We start from the raw sequence: 23673 nt of genomic DNA, 5'->3' as shown, positions 1-23673 counted from the left end.
TCTTGGAACTCCTCAACCTCCCCATCTTTATGGACAACACAAACTTTGTTGTACTGAAGCAGTGGGAACCAAAAGAAGTTTTTGCTTTTCACACCATTTCACATGGAATGGCAATTTTACCTCCCCTCTCTCCATAAAGATGGACATTGTGGAAAATTGGGACACTTTTCCAGGGAAAATCTAATCTGGGACAAAGCAACCGGTCCCAGGGGAAAGTCTTCAAGTGCCACCAAGGGTTTGGATGCAAAAATTATGGTTTTGTTTGGAGTGTGACTCCAGAGCATCAGCTACAGCAGGATGGGAGGGAAACCTGGGGGCACAGGGATCATTTCTGATTGCAGGAATCATTCCTGGCTGTACAGGGATCATTTCTGATTGCAGGAATCATTCCTGGCTGTACAGGGATCATTTCTGGTTGCAGGAATCATTCCTGGCTGTACAGGGATCATTTCTGATTGCAGGAATCATTCCTGGCTGTACAGGGATCATTTCTGGTTGCAGGAATCATTCGAATCATTCCTGGCTGTACTGGGATACCACAGGAATCATTCCTGGCTGTACAGGGATCATTTCTGGTTGCAGGAATCATTCCTGGCTGTACAGGGATCATTTCTGGTTGCAGGAATCATTCCTGGCTGTATCATTTCTGGCTGCACAGGAATCCCACAGGAGTCACTTCTGGTTGTAGGAATCCCACAGGAATCATTCCTGGCTGTACAGGAATCCCACAGGAATCATTCCTGGCTGTACAGGAATCCCACAGGAATAATTTCTGGTTGCAGGAAGAAAATCTGGTTGCAGGGATCATTTCTGGCTGCAGGAATCCCTGCAGGAATAATTTCTGGTTGCAGGGATCATTTCTGGTTGCAGGGATCCCTGCAGGGATCATTTCTGGTTGCAGGGATAATTTCTGGTTGCAGGGATCATTTCTGGTTGCAGGGATCATTTCTGGTTGCAGGGATCATTTCTGGCTGCAGGAATCCCTGCAGGGATCATTTCTGGCTGCAGGAATCCCTGCAGGGATCATTTCTGGCTGCAGGAATCCCTGCAGGGATCATTTCTGGTTGCAGGGATCATTTCTGGTTGCAGGGATCATTTCTGGCTCCCAGCTGGGCTGTGCCAGGACATGTCAGGCTGATCCCAGTCCCTGCAGGGACTGATTCACTCCTGAGTCACTGCTGGGCTCAGCACATCCCTCTTTTCACCCCAGTGCTTGCCAGGCTGCTGGATTTGGGAATGCCAACCCCACAAAAGGCTTGTTTGAACATTGGTGAAGTCTCAAGTCACAGTGGAATCCACAGTGCAAACCCACTGCAGGAACCAGCCCAGTATTTCCTAACTCTGTGCTGTCTTCTGGAATTATTTTATATTTTTACTGCATTTACAAGTGCTTTTAGTTTCTTCCACTTAGACTTCAATCAGTGTTTCTATGTTTTGGGTTTGTTTTATGAACATGAGATTAAAATGAACTGCATTAGGGATCTTCCCAAAGAGATTAATTATTTAAAAAGGGTTTTCTGCTTGCAATGCTGCAAAAGTGACTGAAATATGGAATTTTGGAATATTGAAATGGATGGCTTTTGGCTGAGGGAGGGCAGGGTTAGATGGGATATTGGGAATTGTTCCCTGGGAGGGTGGGGAAGGGCTGGGCTGGCATTGCCAGAGCAGCTGTGGCTGCCCCTGGATCCCTGGCAGTGCCCAAGGCCAGGCTGGACACTGGGACACCCTGGGACAGTGGGAGGTGTCCCTGCCATGGCAGGGCTGGCACTGGGTGGCATTTAAGGTCCCTTCCAACCCAAAGCTGGGATTCTATGGAAGCATCACCCTGATGTCCCTGTAAAGGATCCCAGTGCAGGATATGGCCCTGGACTGGGGTTTGCCCATTGCACCCCTTGCTCTGTGCACTGCTTCCCACCTGCATTCCCCTGTGGATACTCCAAACTCCTCTCATGGCAACACAAACACCAGGAAACAAATTTACAATCCACTGACAATCCCCTTGCTTTACCAGCTGCCCTGTGAGGATCCCTTCAGAAACCCTCTGCCCTGTTCTCAACCATCCACCTCCCACTTCTGGGTGTCAGTTTCTGAATTTCCTCCACAGCAGCAAAAAATATTTTATTTTCCCCATACACAAAATTAGTGTTTTATTTCCCCCACACTTCCTAATCTCAAAACCACGACAATATTTATGTTTTTAAACCTTCCAGGGAGCTGATGCAGAAACAAACAGACAAAGCAGGAAGATTCCAGCTTGCAAGGGTTGTTTGGTTTTCATTATCCTTCCCAAGAAGCTGCAGGACCTTTTTCATGGAAACACTAAACGAACAAGGCTGGCAGTGAGATAAGCAGAGCAAATAAACACTTCACTTTCCTATCTCCCTTAAATGATTCCTCTTGCAAACACTGACACAAAGATGATCTCACCCCGGGAGATGATCAAATCAACAGCTCACTTATTAAGCAGGTCTTGCCCCATATTAACTGAATTCATAAATTCAAATATATTACCTTCATTAAAAGCTTGGGAAAATAATCTGGACTTCATTTCCTCTTCAAGTTTTTCAGTGAATGAAAAATCAGATGAGATTTTCACTCATTGAAAAGGATTTGTTTCCATTAAAGCACTGGATGATTCAGAGCAGCTTTTGCAATAAAATCTGATTTTTTTTCCCAGGATAATGCTGCTATTTCAAATTTAAGGGCTTTTTTTTTCAGTTTCAATATATAACTACTTTAATCCATTGATCAAACACTTCTCCTTATCATTATAAAGCAATTATGCTTCAATAATTGCTAAGACTTGGTCAGCTGGACTTTCCTACATGAGTGGTTTATTGAAGCAATGCCAAGAAAACTTTATGGTCTATTCCTAAATGAGTGGCACCTGTGCCCAAAATTCACTATTTTTTATAGCCACAAAAATGTAATAATTCTTCAGGTGGTGCTGGGCTGTTCATGCAATCCTCAGATCTTAAAAATGGAAGATATATAAAAGTAAAATTAAAAGTTAATGTATAAAATTTTTTAATTAATATAAACATATAAAATTATATAAATATAAAAAATATATAAATATATAAATTATCTATAAATGAGAAGTCTGATTTTTTAAATAAACACCATAATTTTAAGATAAAAGCAAAAATTTGCCATTCACCACGGGGTTCACCTGATACATTCTCTGTCAGCTCAGAACAATTAATTTCCTCTCTAACAGGTGTTTATTTATATGACTGCTCTCATGTTTTAGGGCCAAAAACTGGGATTAATACACATCCCAAAGAGAAGCAGATTCCATTTAAACCATGTCCAAGGACAGCAAAACTTCCATCCCTACCTTGGTCATTCACTCCAAGAGTTTCCTCTCCAGACAATTAAAATTCTGTGGTTTATTCTAAGCTGAACTGTTCTCTTGCCCTGTGCAGCTCCCTGCTGAATTCCAGAGTCATTCTGCACCTATTTTCAGGAATTCTGACTCAACTGAGCTCTATCCCTCTTCAGCTTTGAGACTCCCTTCTCAAAGTATTTCAGAATAGAAATATTTAAGAATAATATTAATATTAAATAAAATATATAAAAGTATATTAAATATATAATATACTAATATAGTATTATTAATAAATGTGATTATTTTAAAGAATTAATATTGCTAATATAGTATGTATTAAATATATTATTATATTTTCATACATTAAAATATATTAAAATATAATAATATTTAAGAATATTTAATAGACTAATTTTAATATGGAGTATTTGAGAATTCAAAAAAAGTTCCTAACAATATTTCAGTGCCCATTCAAAACAAATTGAGAAAATAATGAATAACCTTCCAGTAGGAGCCACACCCAATCCCAGTGCAGTGTTTTTCCTTATTCCTGCTCTTTAATACCCACTTTAGAGCTCAGGGAATCAGCAGCACTTCTGCTACAATCCTGAGCCATGAATTGCTGCTCTGATTTTCATTCCCTCCTGGAGTCCCTGAAGATGTTTCCCATTCCAGATGGGAATTTGGAATGAAAACCCTGGGTCGTGGCTTTGCATGGGAGGCATTCAGGGAAGTGATGCAAAGCTCCCAAAGTGAACTGAAGAAAAGATTATTCTAGAGGTGGGACACTGACTGAAATTTTAGGTTTTGTTTGTTTACATTGTCAGTGGGAAAGAAAAGGTTGTGGGGGGAGGAGAAGTGTTCTGAAGGTTTTGTTCTGATTCTTATTACTCTTTCTTTTAGTTACTGTTAATAACTGTTTAGTTGAACTGTTTCTTCACTGTTAATAGAATGTTTTCTTTATACCCTTTAAGGTTCTGAGCTGTGCCTTTCTCCTCATCCTCCCTCCCAGCAGGAAATGGGTGCTGGGGAAGGGCCAGCACTGAACCCTCCACACTCCTTGGTGCACTGGCTGGGAAATCTCAAAACTGGCCAAACCTCAAACTGGTGAACCAAAACCCCTACACCCTGCTTTGAGTGATTTCATAAAAACAAACATAAAGAGCCCCCCTAAACCAACCAAATGAAACACCAAACCTCTGCCAGGTCCTCAAAGCAGCTGCCAGCCAGAGGGTGAGGGCTGCTCTCATCTGTCATTTCCACAGTGTCCTCAATCAGTCCCAACAGCTTCACTGTCAGCTCGTGGATGTCTGAAATGTTGCTGAATATCACATCAATGTCCTGCAAACACAAGACAGGGCTCAGTCCTGCCTGGGAGGATTTATTTGGAGCATGTAAATATTGGAGTGGCCTTTGTCTGAACCAGGAGGTAAAATAGTTCTTATCCATGTCACAGTCTCACAAGCAGCCTTCACCCTAAAACTTCCATCTTGCTTTATATTATTACTCTATTCTAAACCCTTAAACTCTGAGTTTTCCACCCTGTGGTATCACACACTTCTATCCAAACTCCACACCCACAATCCCAGTTCTGTCATTCCATTCTGGAAGCTTCTCCACAGGCTCAGGTCAGTGCAGAGTTCTCTTGGGGGTCAGAGCTGTAGATTTTCAATTCCCCACACTCAGTGAGGGAGCTCCTTCCCCAGTTCAGTGTCCTGGACTCCCCCTCTGAATTCCCTGCTCAGAAGATTCTCTGCCTCAACCTCCCACTGAGCTCCTGCAGTGCCCAGAGCATGGCAACCCTCTTGTGGGAACATGAAATCCTGAAATTCCCCCTACCCATTCCCAAAAGAACATTCCTCAGCTCTCAAACATGGTTCTCTTCTCCTCCCATCATCTTCACTGGAATTCTACCCCCACATCTGCACAATTCCATCAGCTCCTGAGGTGTCCCACACCCAGCTGGGATGGGAATGGCTCCTGCTGCCTCTTTTGAACATGCTGGTACCACCCAGAAATCCCAGTTCGGGTTCTGCTGGCCTGTCCCCTTCTCCCTGCCCACGGGAAGGATCCACCAATCCTTCCTCACTCCTCCTGAGAACAGAATTTGCCACAAGGACAATCTCAATCAAATATTTCAATCATTTCTCAAACAGAGGTTCCCTTCACAGTTAAGAGAATCCACAGCCAAAGGCTGTTTTAATTGGAATTTCTAAAGATAAGGGGTAGCCTGTAAATGTCAGTTAAAGCATTCACTGCACATGCAGATAGATTATTTGATTTTTTTTCTTAAGCAAAAGTGAAACTGTTACCTAAATGACCAAAATAATCCAGCTACTGCTGGCATCTGACAGGGAATTGTGTCCATTAAGCTCCATTCCCATTAATGGCAATTCCCCCACTGGATTTCACACACAGACAACACTCATTATTCACTGACAGACAATAAATCTAATTAGATTTCATCTCCAACACAGTTAATGCAAAATGGGTAAGTTCGGGCTGCTAATGGAGCAATTAGCACTGCTGATCAATACAGGACTCACATGAGGTGTGAAGAGTCTCCTGTTGGACAGAAAAGCCTCCCGAAATACTTTGATGATCAGGTTGAGCTCCCTCAGGTACTGCCTTTCCTCTGCAATCTCATTTCTCACCAGGTCGTAGTAGTTGAGCTCCCCAGAAGACGAGGGCTCATCCTCACACAGAGAAACCAACCCAATCTCATCCTGATCAAACATATCCATCAAAACCTGCCAAAGAAATCCAGAGAATTACACCCAGCCAGACCTTCACACGTGGCTCCAGCTCAGCTATTTCAATGTGTTCAGAGAAATCCTTGGAGTTTTTAATACAATCCTTGCTGTGTTCACTTTCACAAGGGAGTAATATTTCAACTTTGGCAGCAGGAGGCTGCAGCAGTTGCCAAAGCCATTTTCCCCCTTGGAAGTGAGCACGACCTAGAAAACAAGTTACAATTCATGCAGAATCAACTTGGAAAACAAGGAATCTTGCATAAGCCTTGGACAAAACCTCCTGCTGAAGATAAAACTGAACAAAAATGTTTCTCATTTTAATGGGCATGAAAACTAAAGGTCTTTTCTGTGTTAGGAAGGAGAGCTGCCATGACAAAGTGACATCAGGAGGGTGTGACAGCAGAGAAATGAAGGACAACATCATTTTCTGGCCTTACAGTGCTTGTAAAGGCTCCTGCTGTTCCAAAATTTATGCAGGCTCAACTTAAATTTCTGCTGTGACAGATCTGCCATGAACAAGGAGAGAAGCTTTGCTTTTGACTTAAATTTTTGCTGTGACAGGTCTGCCATGAACAGGGAGAGAAGCTTTGCTTTTGACTTAAATTTTTGCTGTGACAGGTCTGCCATGAACAGGGAGAGAAGCTCTGCCTTTGAGCAAAACCAGGCTCCCCCTCTGATCCTCCTCTACACACCTCCCAGATCAAATGAAATTGAACAAATCACTCTAAATACTGCTTTAATCCCAACCCCTCACCTTATCAGCACACATTGATACTTTAATGTCCTGCTGGGAGATCTCAAAGTGTCGGATATTGAAAACATAATTTCCAGCCAGCTTTAAAATGTCAGCTGAGATGTATTCCAAGACAGCCACGATATAGAGAGAGACATGGTAATCCACCTTGTAGCCCAGGACCTCCTGCAAAGTGAAAACAAGAGAAAACAAATGGGTTTTATTCCAGAAATTCATCTAGAATGACAATAAACACATTGAATTTTCCACTGAAATAGATTTTGTCTGTGGTGGTAATTTACAGTAATGGAACACCCAGGGCTAAGGCCATCAAATGGAAATTGGAACATCTGCCTGGAAGGAGATGCTTGTAAATACTTGTGTTATTTTGCAGTATTTTAAGAGAAGAAAAGCTACAGAACTTGAAATAATCCCTCCTCTAAAAATGACAGTCCTAAAAATAGAAATCATTTAAGGAAGGGACTTCGGTGGAATTACTCCTGTACTTAAATTTCCATCTCTGTGCTTATTGCAGGACTCTGACCCTAATGTGGACTCTTGAAAACAGAATAGGTTTCACTTTCAAGGAATCTTGGAATGGTCTGGGTGGGAAGGGACCTTAAAGATCATCTCTTCCACCCCCTGCCATGCCAACTGAGCACTCCATAAAATAATGGAACTTTACTAATGAGAGTCTGAAGAGACAAAACCAGGATGAATGTAGCACGTTATCCCTGGGAACATGCTCCATGTCCTGCACAGCTTGCACCACACAGCCTTTCACCTGCCAGTAAATGCAGGTGGCTTTGTGCATTTGAGTAAGGCAGACTTGTTCTCATTATGTGCTGCTGCATCCTCTAAAAATCAGATTCTGGGCCTGTTTTCACACTTCTAACCAGATTTCACCACAGAACATCACTGGTGTTTAGGAAGATCTTATTTAATGCTGTTTCCTCTGTTGACATCCCTCCCCTCTCACTACCCCTCAGGAACTGAGATGTGTATGTGAACACAACAAGGAGACCTAAAAAAGTGCTTTCATTTCTGCTTATGTGCCAGTAAAGTTTTCTCAACAGCTGGAAACACCTCTGCAGATCTCTTGATTTTTAAACCTGAGGCAGCAGTGACATTCAGCAGTGACTGAAAGGACACTGACACATCTTGGTTGACAGTACACAAGGAACAGGATCTGCTGTTCCCTCTTCTGTTTTGGCTTCTGCAGCATTTTGAAACAAATAAAGGCATCAAAGCAGTGCTGCTGAAGTAGGGAAGGTATTTCAGTTTTGTTTATGTTAAAAACTAACTAATCCTATTTCAAAGTAGAGTAATGGATTAACACACTGAAGTCTTGAAGGTGATGAATTGAAGAGTTTACTTTTACTGCACACTGCAGTAAATTCAGCTTTGTGGTGATTCTTTACCCCCTCTGCCAAGAAGAAAAACTTCTTAAATTTCATAGAAATTAAAGAAATACATTCAAGGTCATGCTAGGGGGCAGGAAAGGTGAGAGGTACCTTCAGCAAGGGATGGATTTTGTCCACAGGGAGCAGGAGGGGGTTCCTTCTTTTCCTCTTCTCGATGGCCGACTGAGCATCAGCGATGGCCCACTTGTCTATGGGGTGGGGAAACGTCTTCTGAACCCGCTCCTGCCCAACACACACAGCTCTGAGCACCCACAGCCACCAGGGAGGTTTAATGAAACAGCACAGCAAATTACTTCCCCTCCAGGACAGGCAATTATCCTCCTCCTCAGTGTTTGCAACACGTTTTCCTAATTGTTCTCTGCTTACTCAACTCGACTTCTCTCCTTTCAGCAATTCTGAGCAAGCTCCCTTCCCTGAGCAGCAAGAACTCTTTCAAATCTCCTAAAATCTATGATCTTTGCACGAGCAGCAAGGAGGTTTCAGTCTCCACTTCCAGTGGAAGATGTTCCTGCCATGGTAAGGAGTTGGATATGGATGGTCTTTCAGATCCCTTCCAACCCAGATTATTCTGTGAGACCAGGATCCCAAAATATAAACACTATCAGGAAGTAATGAACAGTTTACAGCCTACAAAAAAAACACCCCTCAAGCTGATATTGTTCCTATTTGAGAAAAGAGTGCAACTTGCCCTACATCAGATCAAGTTGATGGCAGGAATGAAAAGCTGAAGGATGAGCTGGAAAAAAATGATGAAATATTTGTGTCGCTTTGATTAAAAGATTTTTGCACATATTCCAAGAGCTAACAGGAGGCCCTAACAGAGAAGCAGATTTTCTTAGAGACAGCTTTTAAACCTTTGCAGTGGCCATTTAATGCCCAGCTTTGTGACCAGCTCCCAGGCTAACACAGGGTGACATTCCCTCCTGGAGAGCAGCCCCCAAATGTCCCTTCCTTGGGATCCCACCAGGAGATGCTCCCAGAAAGGGAGCTAAGGTGGCATTCAGCCATCCTGCAGCTTAGAACCATGGAGTTCCACACTGGTTTGGGTTGGAAGGGACTTCAGTCCCATCCAGTGCCACCCCTGCCATGGCAGGGACACCTCCCACTGTCCCAGGCTCTGGGAATTCCATCCCAGCCAGGAATTCCTCATTCCCAATATCCAACCTAACACAAGCCTCCTGTGCTCCAGCACTGCTTCCCACTGTTTCCTTCAGGAACAATTTGAAGGGCTGCTTCTATTTACAAAATATTTTTGAGATTTTTAGACCTTGATCCTGTAAATACTTAAGGAACAACATCCTGGACCAACAGTTCCATTAGCTCCAGGCTGTTATGTAAATATGACAAACTTCAGAGATCACAGCTCTCATGTTGTCCCTTTCCAGCTAGAAACAGCTGAGGAACACATCCAATCCCAGGAGCTATTAAGGAACTATTAAATTTTGCTTTTAATTTAGTGATACAATAATCTTCATGCATCAGTATTAAAAAATCCCCATAAATTAATAATTAATGTTGAATAAAGGACATCTAATAAAAATCTAAAACCCTTTGGGCAATACACACACACACACACACACACACATATATATATACACACACACATATCTATATACATATAAAAATTATTTATACATATAAAAAATATATAATTAACAAAAATATATACATATATATTATATTCAAATATATAATTATATACATTTACCTGTATATAAAATTTTCTTTCATTTCCATGATGCACATATATAATTTATATTAATATAGACATATAATAATTGTAACACACACATAATTTATAATGTGTAACATATATATGTTTTATATACATATTTATGTAATTCTTTTATTTTCCACAACAGACATAGAGAAGTTATCCCATACAAAGACATCATTCTGGATGAGGCTGAAAATCCTGGACCTACAGATTGATGTAAAATTAATGTTCTACAAAGCTCTATTGGGGCACAGCCACGTGGAAGCATTTTCTTCCTCCAGACTCCATTAAACCCTCATTTTGGAATGATGACACAAAAACTGACAGCTGCAATAATACAAGAGCCTCAGTGAGCCCAATAAAGTCCCAGGAACATCCAACTCTATTCCCTCAGCTGCACAATCCAGGCCTGATAGCACTAACCTTTCATTGAAATATTTAATTTTTTTTCTTGCATATTGATGCAAAAAAAGTAGGAAAAATTCTTAAATTCATTGTGCATTCAACAGCAGAAAATCCTTGGAAGCATTTTCCATTTATTAAAATATTACTGAAAGGAAAAATTCCCACAATTTCTATCCTGAAGCACTGGGTAAAAAAAAAAGTGCTTCCAGTTAAATTACTTTTAAAAATCTAAATATAATCAGAGAATCCCAGAATAGTTTGGGTTGGAAGGAGCCTTAAAGCTCATCCAGCTCCAATCCCTGCCACGGGACACCTTCCACTATCCCAGGCTGCTCCAAACCCATCCAGCCCGGCCTTGGGCACTTCCAGGGATCCAAGGACAGCCACAAAGTGCTGTCAGGAAGCTCTGGGCTTCCAGCCTGCCCAAAACACCCCAAACAAAGTCAGGAATTGCAGAGCAAAGGCTGTTTCTGCAGCCCCACGGTACCTCCACGTCCTGCACGGTGCGCGGCTGGGCGATGCACAGCTTGTGCAGCAGCTGCAGGATCAGCTCCTCTATGTAGTACAGGGAATCCTCCTTTGCTGACAGGTTGGGGTGAACCTGCTGCTGCACCTGGCCAATGGAATGCAAAAAAATTAGAATTTTTTTTTCACTAAAAAGGAATCCCAGCAAAAGCAGGATAGCTGTGGATTGCAGTGCTGCAAACCCACACGCTTTTCATATTTGTCACAAGTGTTCCTCTGGAGTGAAGGTGGTAATTCCTATTCCTGCCAAGCCAGGGCACCTCCGTGGAACTCCAAACTCTGTTTTGCCATTGTGGTGGGGAGGAGTGTCAAGCCAAGGCAGATTTCTGCCAGCCCTGCAGTGAAACCACCCCTGTGGGTACCTGGAGTTACTCATGCCCTGGATGAGTAAGGGCACACCATGAGTGAGGGATGGAGCCACTGCTGCAGCAGCAGCTCTGCCTGAGGGCAGCACACAGCCACCAGGGAACAGCAAGGAAAAGCTGCCTCCCACCTCTCTCCAAGGCAAGGCAGGATAATTCCTTTTATCTCACCTCATGGAGATGAATCCCAGCTTTGGTTTCCCTGGCTAAACTAGACCAGACAACCCAACACAGGCAAACTCAGCATGTGCCCACACAGAAAGGGCTACAATTAACTCATCCTGGGTCAGCAGGGCTCTTTTGCTACTAAAAATCCCCCCAGTCAAACCACCCCATCTTAAAAAGAAAAAAAAAGCACTCAGGGGTTGGTCTCCATACTCAGTTTTCCCTGGCAGCCTCTCAATCAGGAAAGTGCTCACTAGATCTCAAACTATAGCCAAAAGATTTGTAAGGAAGACAATCCAGGGAAATTCCCTCCTCTCCCCATATAAATTCCATGCAAATCACCTCCAAAATGTCATATGACAGATTCACATTGGTATTCACAGGACAAATGGGGTGGCAGCTCCTTGGGACAAGATAGAAACATCTTTTTTGAGGTTGAATTCTGATGCTCTGAAAAAAAGGTACATCCCCTTCCAAAGCTCAGGGAGCAGATCCCAAACACTGGGGGGTTCTGAGGGCTTCCTCCAAATTAAGGAGAATCCCAGAATGGTCTGGGTTTGAAAGACCTTCAAGTTCTCCTGTCCTGGGCAGGGACAACTTCCACTATCCCAGGCTGCTGCAAGCCCTGTCCAGCCTGGCCTTGGACACTTCAGGGATCCAGGGACAGCCACAGCTTCTCTGGGAATTCCCTTCCAGGGTCTCCCCATCCTCCCAGCCAAGAATTCCCAATTTCCCATCTAACCCTGTCCTCTGTGAGCTTGAATCCAGCTGCCCAGTATTGTTATAAAGTTTTTTTTATAGCCCTGTAAATGTAATTTTCCCTTCTGTGCCTCAAACACGAATCTCTGCTTTACACAACTGACACTAGAGCCTGAAAGAAAGAAAAAATCCTCAAGAAAACCAAACCCACTCCTTGAAAACTCCTCCTTAAGACAGCAGGTTTTCAACAATAGCCAGGGCATTCAGTGTTCTTCCTGAGCATGAGAGTTTAATTCCCAAAACAATGGCAAAGCAGGAAGTGCTGGGTTAAGGTCCTGCCACGTGTCTCAGAGAGCAGCACTGCAGCAAGAGCAGCACCCAGCAAGGAAATGCAGTGAATTCTGTGGCCCTGCAGTGAACCCTTAACGATGCTCCAGAGAACTGACAAGAACAGGAACAGGCAGGAGAGGAGGAAGATCAGGAGAAGATGGGAACTCCCATTCCCTGATCAGACTGCACAGTTCTCCTCCCTCCACTCACTTGTTTCAGACTTCACTGCACAAAAAATGATTTGATTTGTACCTGACTTCAGATCCCAGGCCTGAACAGCTCATGCCACACTCCCCTAAACGTTCTTGGGAGCACATGGATGTCCAGCAAGGCTGAGGAGCAGCAGAGGAGCACAAAGCCCCCTTACACAGTGACAGGGAATCTCAGCTGCATTTCAGGAACACAAATCATGGAATTCTGGAATGGCCTGGATTAGAAGGGACCTTTAACACCATCCCATCCCAGCCCTGCCAGGGGCTCTGAGCTCTCCCTGGAGCCTTCTCCTCCAGGATGAGCATCCCAAACACCCCCAGCCTTCCCCCATTTCTGTTCCATCCCCCAAATCACCTCTGGGGCCCTCTCTAAGACCTGGAGTCAATTTTCCTTCAAAAGGAGCAAAACCAACAACAAAGCCCAACATCTCCTGGTTGAGACAACTCTCCCCAGAGGATTTAGAAGCTCAGCTGCTTCTTGAAATGAGTCTGCAGCATCCTGAAAGGTCCCAGACGTGCTTCTGCAATCCCTGGCTTTCAGAGAAGTCATTTTGACATAAATGCTGAGAAGGAAAACCAATTTCATTTCAAGACAGTGCTTTGCAGAGCAAAACAAAAACGCTGTAATAAAAGCTGTGCACCAGCTGATCCAATCAGATGCCACTGGATCAAGGAGACAACATTTATTCTTTAGAGAACTCCCCAAACCCTGACTGAGAGGACTGGAAAAGCAAGGAGAGCCTGATCAACACTCAATGGATGGAAAAAAGCAGGAGGAGTTCCTGGGGATGGCACTCACAGAAGGGACATTCACTGAGCTCTGCTTCACACTGAAATATCCGAGCACAATTACACAAACTGCCATGGAACAAACCAGAGCTACCCAGGCTGAATTCTGTCTGGTAATTGCTTCTTTTAAGGGTCAAAATACTCTTTAAAACCCACAAGGTGCTGCACTGAGGAGCCAGAGCTCTGCTGCACAAAGCTGAGCAGAAGGGAGCACAGCAAACAGATTTTTTACCTATTTTACCTGTGAAACAGCAGAGTGTCTGGAGTCATTAAAGGGAGATTAGGATTAGCAGAACTAACTAATTTTTAGTGTCATTTACACAGGTTTAGTCCAAGTTGTTCCAATGAAAAGAAATTAAACAACAGGTGCAAGAGTGGCATTTAAACTTGGCCTTAAGGCCTTTCTGGGGGACATAATTTTATTTTACATTCAAATTCCTAAACTGCTCCTTCTCTTGCTCCTCAGCTTTTCCCTGTTCTCCCACCCTTCCAATGTGCATTTGATGAAAATCCTCAAAAGCTTCTCCTCAAAATTCCTTCTCAGTGAGATATTAATCCTCAGAGCAAGGAGTCTGTTCAGAAAAGATGAGGATGAAAACTTTTCATGGAGATAAATGGTATTAAAACTAGAAACAAAATTATCTCATTTACTATTTTTTAACCAACATAATGGCAGGATTAATACTGAATTCAGGACTGAATTCAGGATTTTGAATTCACAGGAATTCTGGATCTCAGACTTGAAGAAATCCAGAAGTCCAGAGCAGAAAAGAAATCATCCCAAAGGGTTCCATTTGAAATGACAAAAAACTGAGGGAAAAAATAGAGAAAAACAGAGACCTGCAAGGAAGTTCTTTTCAGCCTTTCTTGAGACAAACCAACAGCTTGGCTACAACACCTAAATATATATTTTACTTAGATTATTTTGACAGTTGAAACACATCCAGAAAGCTCCAGCTGTTCCACACTGAGTACATGAGCAAAACAAGAGATTTTTCATTTTAAAAACCCCCAAGAACAGAAAATTCCCAAATCCATGACGTGCACATCGAGACTGCAGGCAGCACATTCCACCACAAAAAACATGGATTCATATTCCTGAAATATCTGGTAAAAATATCTCAGTTTTGTACTCATATTCAAAACTACATTTTCAGAAAATGGAATTCTACTATTAACTGAGATTTCAGAACAGGAAGTTTCGAATTTAAATTTTTTAATTTTTTTTTAATTTAAAAATCAGCGTTTTTATTCCTTTTTATCTTTTCTCTCCTAAGGATAACTCTGACCATGAGAAACACAAAACATCTGCTCCAAAGGCATTTTTAATCCCTCATCTGTTTGATGCTCCAGAGGAAGAAGGGAACCAAATGGAGCAACTTAAAGGCTCCATTATTCATTGAAAGGGGACAGCAGTGATATTCCCAATTTTCAAGCATTATACTTTAGAAAGAATCACAAAGATTTAATACTTGAAGAGAAATCCCCAATAAAAATGCACTGTTGACTTTTAAAAATAACCACACTGATTTCTTATTTTATTTCCAGTACAGCAATTTCTGGCTGGCCTGTCTTTCTTAAATCAGACTAAAACGTGCTGAGAGAGGAACAGCATGAAGCAGCCTCTTAAGTAAAAGAATTTTTATCTACATACAGCATTTGGCTTTTTTTACTGTAAAAAATTGGAAGCATGGTTAGCAAAATAAAATTATCCCTCCACTGACTGTACAGGGGTATTAAAAAATCATCTTACACCACCACCTTGGTTAAATGTGATTTTTTTCCATCTTTAGCTATTTAAATAATCTTCTCATACAGTATATTCTAGTTGAGGGGAGGGTGAATTGAAGCAGGAATGATGGGTGCTACAGACAGGATCTGACTCTGAAACAGCATCAAAGACTGTCCTAAAATCTCCTGGGAAAACTGCTTGGTGCCTACAGAAAAAACAAAAAACAAACAAAAAAAAATTAATAATGACACAAATACACACAAATTATTCTTTCTCCAATTAATTTTTGTTTTCTTTCATACAGAGTCAAGGAGAAGCTAAAAGTGGGTTTGTTCACATGTTCACAAATTATATATATACATTTTGATCTTCCAACTTGATGGAAAACGAAGTGTTGGGATTTGATCCATCCATAAAATGCTTTGTTGAAATTGAGATGATGCCTGAGGGAGCCCAGCACAGCCTCTGGCTGTGACAGGCGAGGGAAACACCACGAGGTGGCTGTGCCCTCACCTGAATCAACACTTAGGGGGATTTCTGAGGAGTTCTGAATGAGTTAGAGATGGGACCTCTGAGTTTTTTAGATGATGTGGTTTATTTTCTTATCTTGTACAGGAAGGGTGAGTTCAGCTCACATCTGCACTGCACGGCTCAGAAGGTCACAAGACCCTCAGTTACAAGACTTTTTAAGGACTTATTGATAATAAAACACTGCCAACAAGGATATTTACGTTTTTCGCCCAAGGATATTTATGTTTTTCACCCAATCCTTAAATATTTCATCACCAATGCTACAGTGTGAGCTTCCTTAGCCACTCATGTTACGGCACACAAACCCTATGGAGCCATGCTACAATGTGAGCTTCCTTAGCCACTCATGTTATGGCTCACAAACCCACAGTGCTGCATTCTAAACTCCTTGTTCACCTCTGGAACTACTTTTATTTCTGTATCTTAAACTCGAAAACTCTAAACTTTTTCTTCTTAATGTGTCTGTGCTTTAAATCCACATTCTCCCTTCTGGCACCTCAGTTTGGGAGCCTTTTCCAAAGTCTCAGATCAAATCCTGGGTTTAATTCTGAGCTTTGTCTCACAGGCCCAAAGCTCTGGGAGTTCCCTGCATTTCAGACTCCAGGGAATGCTGACAGCTCCCAGGTCTCCCAGAACTCTTCCACAGGGAGCTGAGAGCTGCTCTGGGCTCTGAATTCAGCATTTAGGGAGTCCCTCTCCCCACTTTTTACATCCCACCCTTCCCAAGGAGCACGGTTCAGTGAGGCAGATTGAATTATTCCAACCTGCAATTTGAATCCCAGGATGGTTTGGGCTGGAAAGGAGCTCAAATCCCATCTCATTCCAACCCTGTGCCATGGCAGGGACACCTTCCACCATCCCAGGCTGCTCCCAGCCCTGCCCAGCCTGGCCTTGGGCACTGCCAGGGATCCAGGGGCAGCCCCAGCTGCTCTGGGCACCTGTGCCAGGGCCTGCCCACCCTCACAGCCAGGAATTCCTACAATGTGGAGACAGGGAAGGCCCTCAGAGTCATCTCCCCATGAAGCCAGTGGTCATTGAGATGACATGAAAACTCAGGAGAGCAGGCACATGGATCCAGGAAAGGCAGGTTTTCCACATGAGTAACCCTCAGGAAGCACTGATGGGAAAGGCTGGCACAGAGGCAATCCGTGAGGTAATTAGAAAAGCAAATCCCAGACTCCACAGCTCCTCTGGAACTGATTAGATAAGGGCTGCACTGTGCAAAGACAGAGCTGGAACCCAGGGGGAGCAGGAGGAGCTGGACAGGAGGCACTGCAGGAGGTGAGGTGGGAGGAGAAGATGGGAACAGCACACACCATTGGGATTGGGATTGGAGCCCAAAGGCTCCGCACTGAGGTGAATCACAGCAGCCAACAGCTCTGGTGGTTTTTAATTCCTGAGCCTGCTCCCCAAGCCAAGGCAAACACTAATTCCCATTTCCACTCGAACAACACAGGTAGGAAGTGTTCCTTCTGCTGGAGCTGCCAAATGAAATCCCAGAGTTCCACTGAACACCTGGGATCTAAAATCCACCTTCAGCTCACAACTCTCCTGTTGCTGTTTGCCAACCACAGATTCCTGTGTCAGGAACTCTGTTAAAATGAAAAAAACCCATGAAAATAATGAGATTAAAATAAAAGGGTCAGCCCCCTTTGGTTCCAGCGTGACGCATCCATGGAATCCCAGACTGGTTTGGGATGGAATGGATCTTCAAACCCATCAAATTCCAAATCCCTGCCATGGGCAGGGACACCTTCCACTAGCCCAGGTCACTCAAATTCATGTTTGGAGCAACTGCAGGTCTGCAAAGGTCCAGGCTTCTGAGCTCAAGTAAATGTATTTCTGAGAAGCTAAATGACCTGAGAGATTTCAAACCTAAATGTAACTATTTATTTTAAAACTTCATAACAAGCAACTTTCCTGTTGGAATTATAATGTATTAAATAATAATGGATGCTAATGAAATTAGACTGCTTTAAATAATAATCTATTCCAATGAGGCTAAAATACATTAAATAATTGTAACCCAAGGGGAGCCTGATCCTGCCATGGCAAACATGCATGGAATAAAGCTGGACACCCCTGCATCTCCTGACCTCAACCCCAACCTCACACATCACAACAGAGAAACTCCCACATGTTTGAAAATACAGAAGCACTGAACTAATGTAAACTCAAAAAAAGTCCTCAAAATGGTCCTTTATATCTGTCTATGCAACATTTGCTAAGAATAAACCCTTTAGTCATGCTCTAGAAATCTGATGAGTGGTCCAGAGCAATGGTGGAATTGTTTTAGAAAATGCAAATAGTGCCCAGAGCCAGGATTATCCCAACATGTGGTGCCTGCAGAGCTGTGGCTTTAACTGTGTGTGGATCACAGAGAAAACCCAAAAGGAGAATCCCTGGGAGACCTCCTGAACTTTGTTTAGAAAAATCAAAGAGCAAAGCAGCTGAACACACAGCTCTTGTTTACAGAAATGCATTTTGAATTGGCCAGTGGACACAAATCCTAATTATGGAATCCTGGAACGCTTTGGGTTGGATTTAAACCCAGCCAGTGCCACCCTGCCATGGCAGGGACATTTCCACTGTCCCAGGCTGCTCCAGCCCCAGTGTCCAACCTGGCCTTGGGCACTGCCAGGGATCCAGGGGCAGCCACAGCTGCTCTGGCAATTCCAGCCCAAATTCCCAATTCCCAATCTCCCACCCATCCCTGCCCTCTGGCAGTGGGAGCCATTCCCTGGCTCCTGTCCCTTGTAAAATATAAGCTCAGGACAAACTATAATATTTTAAGGTGAATAAATCCACAGCTATAAATTCCTCACACTCCTCACTATTTTCAAAAATACACTCTAATTCTATGGGGTCACCTATGGGGTTTATTTTAAAAACCTGTTCCAAAGGAATCTTTTTGCAGATGCACCTCACATTTGGGCAGATGCTGGTTGGTGTTAAGGGGCTGCTTCAGGTCAGATTGCAGAGAGATCAGGAAAAGAAAATAAAAGGAACAGAAATTTATTCCAGGTACCAATGGAAGGTATTTGGTACAAGTGAATTTTTCAACTACAATTCCCAAAAACCTTTTATGCAACTCACATCCAGGATATTAAAACTGGGACCTCCAGTGGGCTGGAGGGAGTGACACACTCAGCTGCTGCCTCTGGAATTCCCACAGGACTGGAATCCCATCCAATAATGCACACAGAACTGGAATCCCACTCAGTAATTCCCACAGGACTGGAATCCCATCCAATAATTCACACAGGACTGGAATCCCAGTCTCAAACTGCAAAATAATTTCCACAGGACCGGAATCCCATTCAGTAATTCCCACAGGACTGAAATCCCAGTCTCAACCTGTAAAATAATTCACCTCTGGGAAGTTCCACCTGGAATTCAGCAAGAACAAGCGGTGGCACTGGATCTGTGCTAGGAAATGTGGTCCCAAACCCAAAATGCAGCTTTAGAAAAGGGTTTCACCATTTGACATCTCCCCCAACAAAGGCCAAACAAAGCAAAACCAACCCAAACACCAAAAAACAAACAAGAAAACAAAAAAATAAACCCAAAACCAAACCCCAAAGCCAGCTGCCAGGTTAAAAGCCTTTATCAGGATCTGTTTGAGGTGATTTACCTGCTCCAAACAGCAGCTCAAGTCACTGAACCTCAGTGATCACACCAAAGTAATGTTTTCTTCTGATTCATTTACTTTGAAAGGATTTTATATTGAATTACCCTCACTCCCTGCTTACATTCCCAGCACAGCAACAGAAAATAAAGTGTTTCAGAGCAAGGATGTGCTTGTCCATCTCCCAGCTGGAACAGAGGCAAACACACCAAACTGCTTCTACTTTTCCAACCTACAAGATCCCCAGGTGCCAGTGCTAAGGAATGCGAGCATATAAATATATAAAATCTGGTTTAAAGATGTTTTACCATTTAGCTTTGGGTTTCTCCTAAAAAGACTCCCACCCTAAGGTAAAATTTGGCGCTCTCTACTAATCTTAAAGACTATAAATGCATATAAGTATTGCTCAAAAGACAGACTCTCATCTTTTTTCATGTATTAAAGTAAGAACTGATGTGTTTTACCATTTTTTAAGTGTCCACTGCATAGAATTAAAGTAAAGCAAGAATTTAAAAGTGGTTTGATAAAAAGAAGTTACCTTAAACTTGCTGAGTGCATAATAAAGAGACTGGAGCTCTTTAAAGCATGTTCTGGACTTAAAACCCAAGCAATAAAATATTCTTTATTGCTGGTGAACTGCATGGGCCCCTTATGCAGCTCCACATCTTTGTGCATTTTAGAATTAAATCTTTTTCACACTTTAATGTGCACAAAGAGAACCAGAATTTATCTTCTTTTTCTGCTTCTGCTTTCTGTTTCTCTCCTTCAAGAAGTGCTCATTTAAAGGAAAAGCTTCAGGAATGGGAAATAATGCCCAGGATATTAAAAACATAACTTAAGAGTTAGAAAAACCCCTCCATTCCAGGTGTTTAACTAAAAAAATACTAAACTTTCTTTAGAGATTTCATCACAAAGCAACCTGCTGGGAAAAATCACATCTCACCTGGCCAACAGGTGGATTTTGAACTATCTGCAAACAGCAGCGATGATGTTTCATGAATTGGGAAATTAACAGAAAATTTGAGGTTTTCACACCCTGGATTCAATGCCAGTTCTTCAGCTCCCCTAGAAATAATGGAATAGTTGTTTTGGATAATTTCCTGCTCATTTTAAGATCTCCAGGGCTGGTTTTAAAGAGGATCTTTTGAACGTGTTAACACTGAGAGCGCTTCCCCAGCAGGCTGACAATGATACAATTTTGGGTTGACTCACTGATACTGTGAGTTCACACCAGAAATGCACATTACAGCCAGATTGCCTCATGCTCCAGGGTGGGTCCTGCACACAAGGAACTTTCCCAGGGAGAAAAAACCTGGCTATAAGCAAACACACATTTTTACAGGCACTCACTGCCATCACAACTCCATTTCCTCTGCTTCAGAAAGCTGAAATTGTTGCTTTTTTCACCAAAATCAAATGCACAAATTGAAATAATCGGTAAAGCAGCCCAACAACTTTTGCTGCATTTGTGTTTTAGGATGATGAAAGCACCTCTAATTTTAAGGGAATCTTTCTGCAGCTGCACCTCACGTTTGGGCAGATGCTGTTGGTGTTCAGGGCTGCTTCAGGTCAGGTTGCAGAGATCAGGAAAAGAACAGCCTGGCCTTCTCTAAGACACTGGAAAGCAGCTTCCATGAGCAGATTTTAGGGTAAAGAGCACAAAATCCATGACTCTTCACACAGGCAATTAGTGGTTTCTATGCCAGCCACAAGACCACTTAGGCACCCCAAACAAATGCAAATCTTTTATGCTATTTAAAAAAAAATAACGGGGAATCATTATCCAACAGCATCACTACATCTCTTATCAGGAGAAAAAGAGACAAATACTTCATCATTGCCTGAAGTATTTGTATGGCAGCACCAGGGATGCAGATCAGCAGACAGTGATGGTCAGAATCATGGAATAATCCTCACCTTTCGGAAATGACACCCAGCAGGGCACTGCTCCCTCCAGCCTCAATTTATCCTTTCTTTACACCACTGGGGGTGGAAAGGGGGGTGGGCTGGAGCTTCCCTGCTGTGCAAACACATCCCAAAAGCAGGGATTCGCCTCCTGTGGGTTTCCCTGTCTCGGCTGTGCAGGGCAGATGTGTCACAGGGTGGCTGCTCCCTGCACCACAGGCGGCTGCTGCCACAGGCGTCACCTGAGCACAGGGAACAGCGCGGAAGGAATGCACTCGGGAAAGAGCCTGGGGAGGCGGCAGGAGAAACCATGGGAGGGGGAGAAGGAGAGATGAAGGAAGAGATAAAGGAAGGGGTGAGGGAGACATGAAGGAAAGGATGAAGAAAGGGATAAAGGAAAGGGTGAAGGAAGGGATGAAAGGATGAAGGACGGGATAAAGGAAGGGGTGAAGGAAAGCATGAAGGAAGGGGTGAAGGAGGCGATGAAGGAAGGGATAAAGGAAGGAGATGAAGGGTGGGTGAAGGAAGGGGTGAAGGAAGGGGTGAAGGAAAGGGACGAAGGAAGGGGATGGAGGAGGCGATAAAGGAAGGCATAAAGGAAGGGATGAAGGAAGGGGTGAAGGAAAGCATGAAGGAAGGGATGAAGGAGGGGATGAAGGAAGGGGATGAAGGAAAGGGATGAAGGAAGGGGTCATGGAAAGCATGAAGGAAGGGGTGAAGGAAGAGATGAAGGATGCCATTCCCCTGCACATCAGCAATGCTATCAGGGTGCCCAGAGCAGCTGTGGCTGCCCTGGATCCCTGGCAGTGCCCAAGGCCAGGCTGGACAGGACTTGGAGCAGCCTGGGACAGTGGAAGGTGTCCCTGCCACGGCAGGCAGTTGTAAGGAGATGACATTTACGACCCCCTCCAAGCCAATCCAGCCTGGGACACCACCCCCTGGAAGCGAGAGCCGCGGTTACAGCGGAGAGCGAAGTGCAGCGAGCGCAGGTGCCGGAGCAGCGGCGCCGGTGCGGATCCCGCTCCCGCTCCTGAGGGAGCCGCGGGGCTCGGGGCCTGCCGGGGCCGCACCTGCCCGGAGCGCGGGGCCCGGCCGCGAGCAGGTGCCGCCGCTCGGCGCCGGGACTGACCTTGCGCAGGGCGGGCACGAAGAGGCCGCGCCATTTCGGGCCGTTCTCCTCGCCCAGGAACTCGTAGGGCTGCGGCGGCGGCTGCATGGCGGCCGCTCCGCATCGGCGCCGGCCGGGCCGCCGCGGGGTCGCTGCTCACCCGCCCGGGAGAGATGCTGAACTGGATGAGAATTCCTTATCTAGGGGAGAGATCCTGAACCGGGGAGAGATTCTCAACCGGGAGAGAATTCCTGAACAGGGAGAGATCCTGGACTGGGGGAGAAGTCCTGAACTGGGGTAGATTTGCTTAATAGGGATAATTCCGTACCCAGGGATGTTTCCTTACCTAGGGGATAATTCCTCACCTGGGGAGAGGAGATTTCCCTGCCCGGAGGAGAGTATTCCTGAACCGGGAGAGATCCTGGGCTGGGGGAGAATTCCTGAACCGGGAAGAGAGATCCTGAACTGAGGGAGATGCTGAACTGGGGGAGAGATCCTGAACCGGGGAAGAATTCACGAAGTGGGGGAGAGAATTCCTGAACCGGGGCAGAGATCCTGAACTGGGGTAGATTTGCTTAATAGGGATAATTCCGTACCCAGGGATGTTTCCTTACCTAGGGGATAATTCCTCACCTGGGGAGAGGAGATTTCCCTGCCCGGAGGAGAGTTCCTAAACTGGAGGAAGTTTCCTTACCGAGGGGATAATTCCTTACCTAGGGGATGTTTCCCTACCCAGGGGACATTACCTATGCGAGATTTCATTACTGAGGGGAGATTTCCTTACCCAGGGGATAATTCCTGCCCAGGGGAGATTTCCCTGCCTGGGGGATATATCCTTACCTAGGGAATATTTCCTTACCGAGGGGATAATTCCTTACCTAGGGGATGTTTCCCTACCCAGGGGACATTACCTATGCGAGATTTCATTACTGAGGGGAGATTTCCTTACCCAGGGGATGTTTCCCCTGCCCAGGGGAGATTTCCCTGCCTGGGGGATATATCCTTACCTAGGGAATATTTCCTTACCGAGGGGATGTTTCTTTACCTAGAGGAGATTTCCTTACCTAGGGAGGAGATTTCCTTACCTAGGGAATATTTCCTTGCCAAGAGGAGATTTCCTTACCTGAATTCCTGCCCAGGGGAGATTTCCCTGCCTGGGGGATATTTCCTTACCTAGGGAATATTTCCTTGCCAAGAGGAGATTTCCTTACCTGGAGGATATTTCCCTGCCCAAATGATATTTCCTTACCTGGGGGATATTTCCCTACCTAGAGGTGATTTCCCTGCCCAGAGGATATTTCCCTGCCCAAATGATAGTTCTCCA

General features: G+C 44.1%; 1 protein-coding gene across 1 annotated transcript in view; it reads right to left on the bottom strand.

Moving 5' to 3' along the window:
• The window catches only part of SOS2 (SOS Ras/Rho guanine nucleotide exchange factor 2), a 47536-nt gene extending 25025 nt beyond the window's left edge, over positions 1-22511 (bottom strand). The window contains exons 1-6 of the mRNA XM_039698100.1: positions 22371-22511; positions 10851-10976; positions 8332-8463; positions 6839-7003; positions 5878-6081; positions 4529-4672 (exon numbers count right to left, since the gene is read on the bottom strand). Of these exons, the coding sequence (XP_039554034.1) occupies positions 4529-4672; positions 5878-6081; positions 6839-7003; positions 8332-8463; positions 10851-10976; positions 22371-22457 (858 nt within the window). The 5' untranslated portion in view covers positions 22458-22511. The remainder of the gene's footprint in view (positions 1-4528; positions 4673-5877; positions 6082-6838; positions 7004-8331; positions 8464-10850; positions 10977-22370) is intronic.
• Between the last annotated feature and the right edge of the window lie 1162 nt (positions 22512-23673).

The sequence above is a fragment of the Passer montanus genome, unplaced genomic scaffold (assembly GCF_014805655.1).
Source record: "Passer montanus isolate IOZ18808 unplaced genomic scaffold, ASM1480565v1 scaffold120, whole genome shotgun sequence".
NCBI lineage: Eukaryota > Metazoa > Chordata > Aves > Passeriformes > Passeridae > Passer > Passer montanus.
This window is presented reverse-complemented; position numbering and strand designations above follow the sequence as displayed.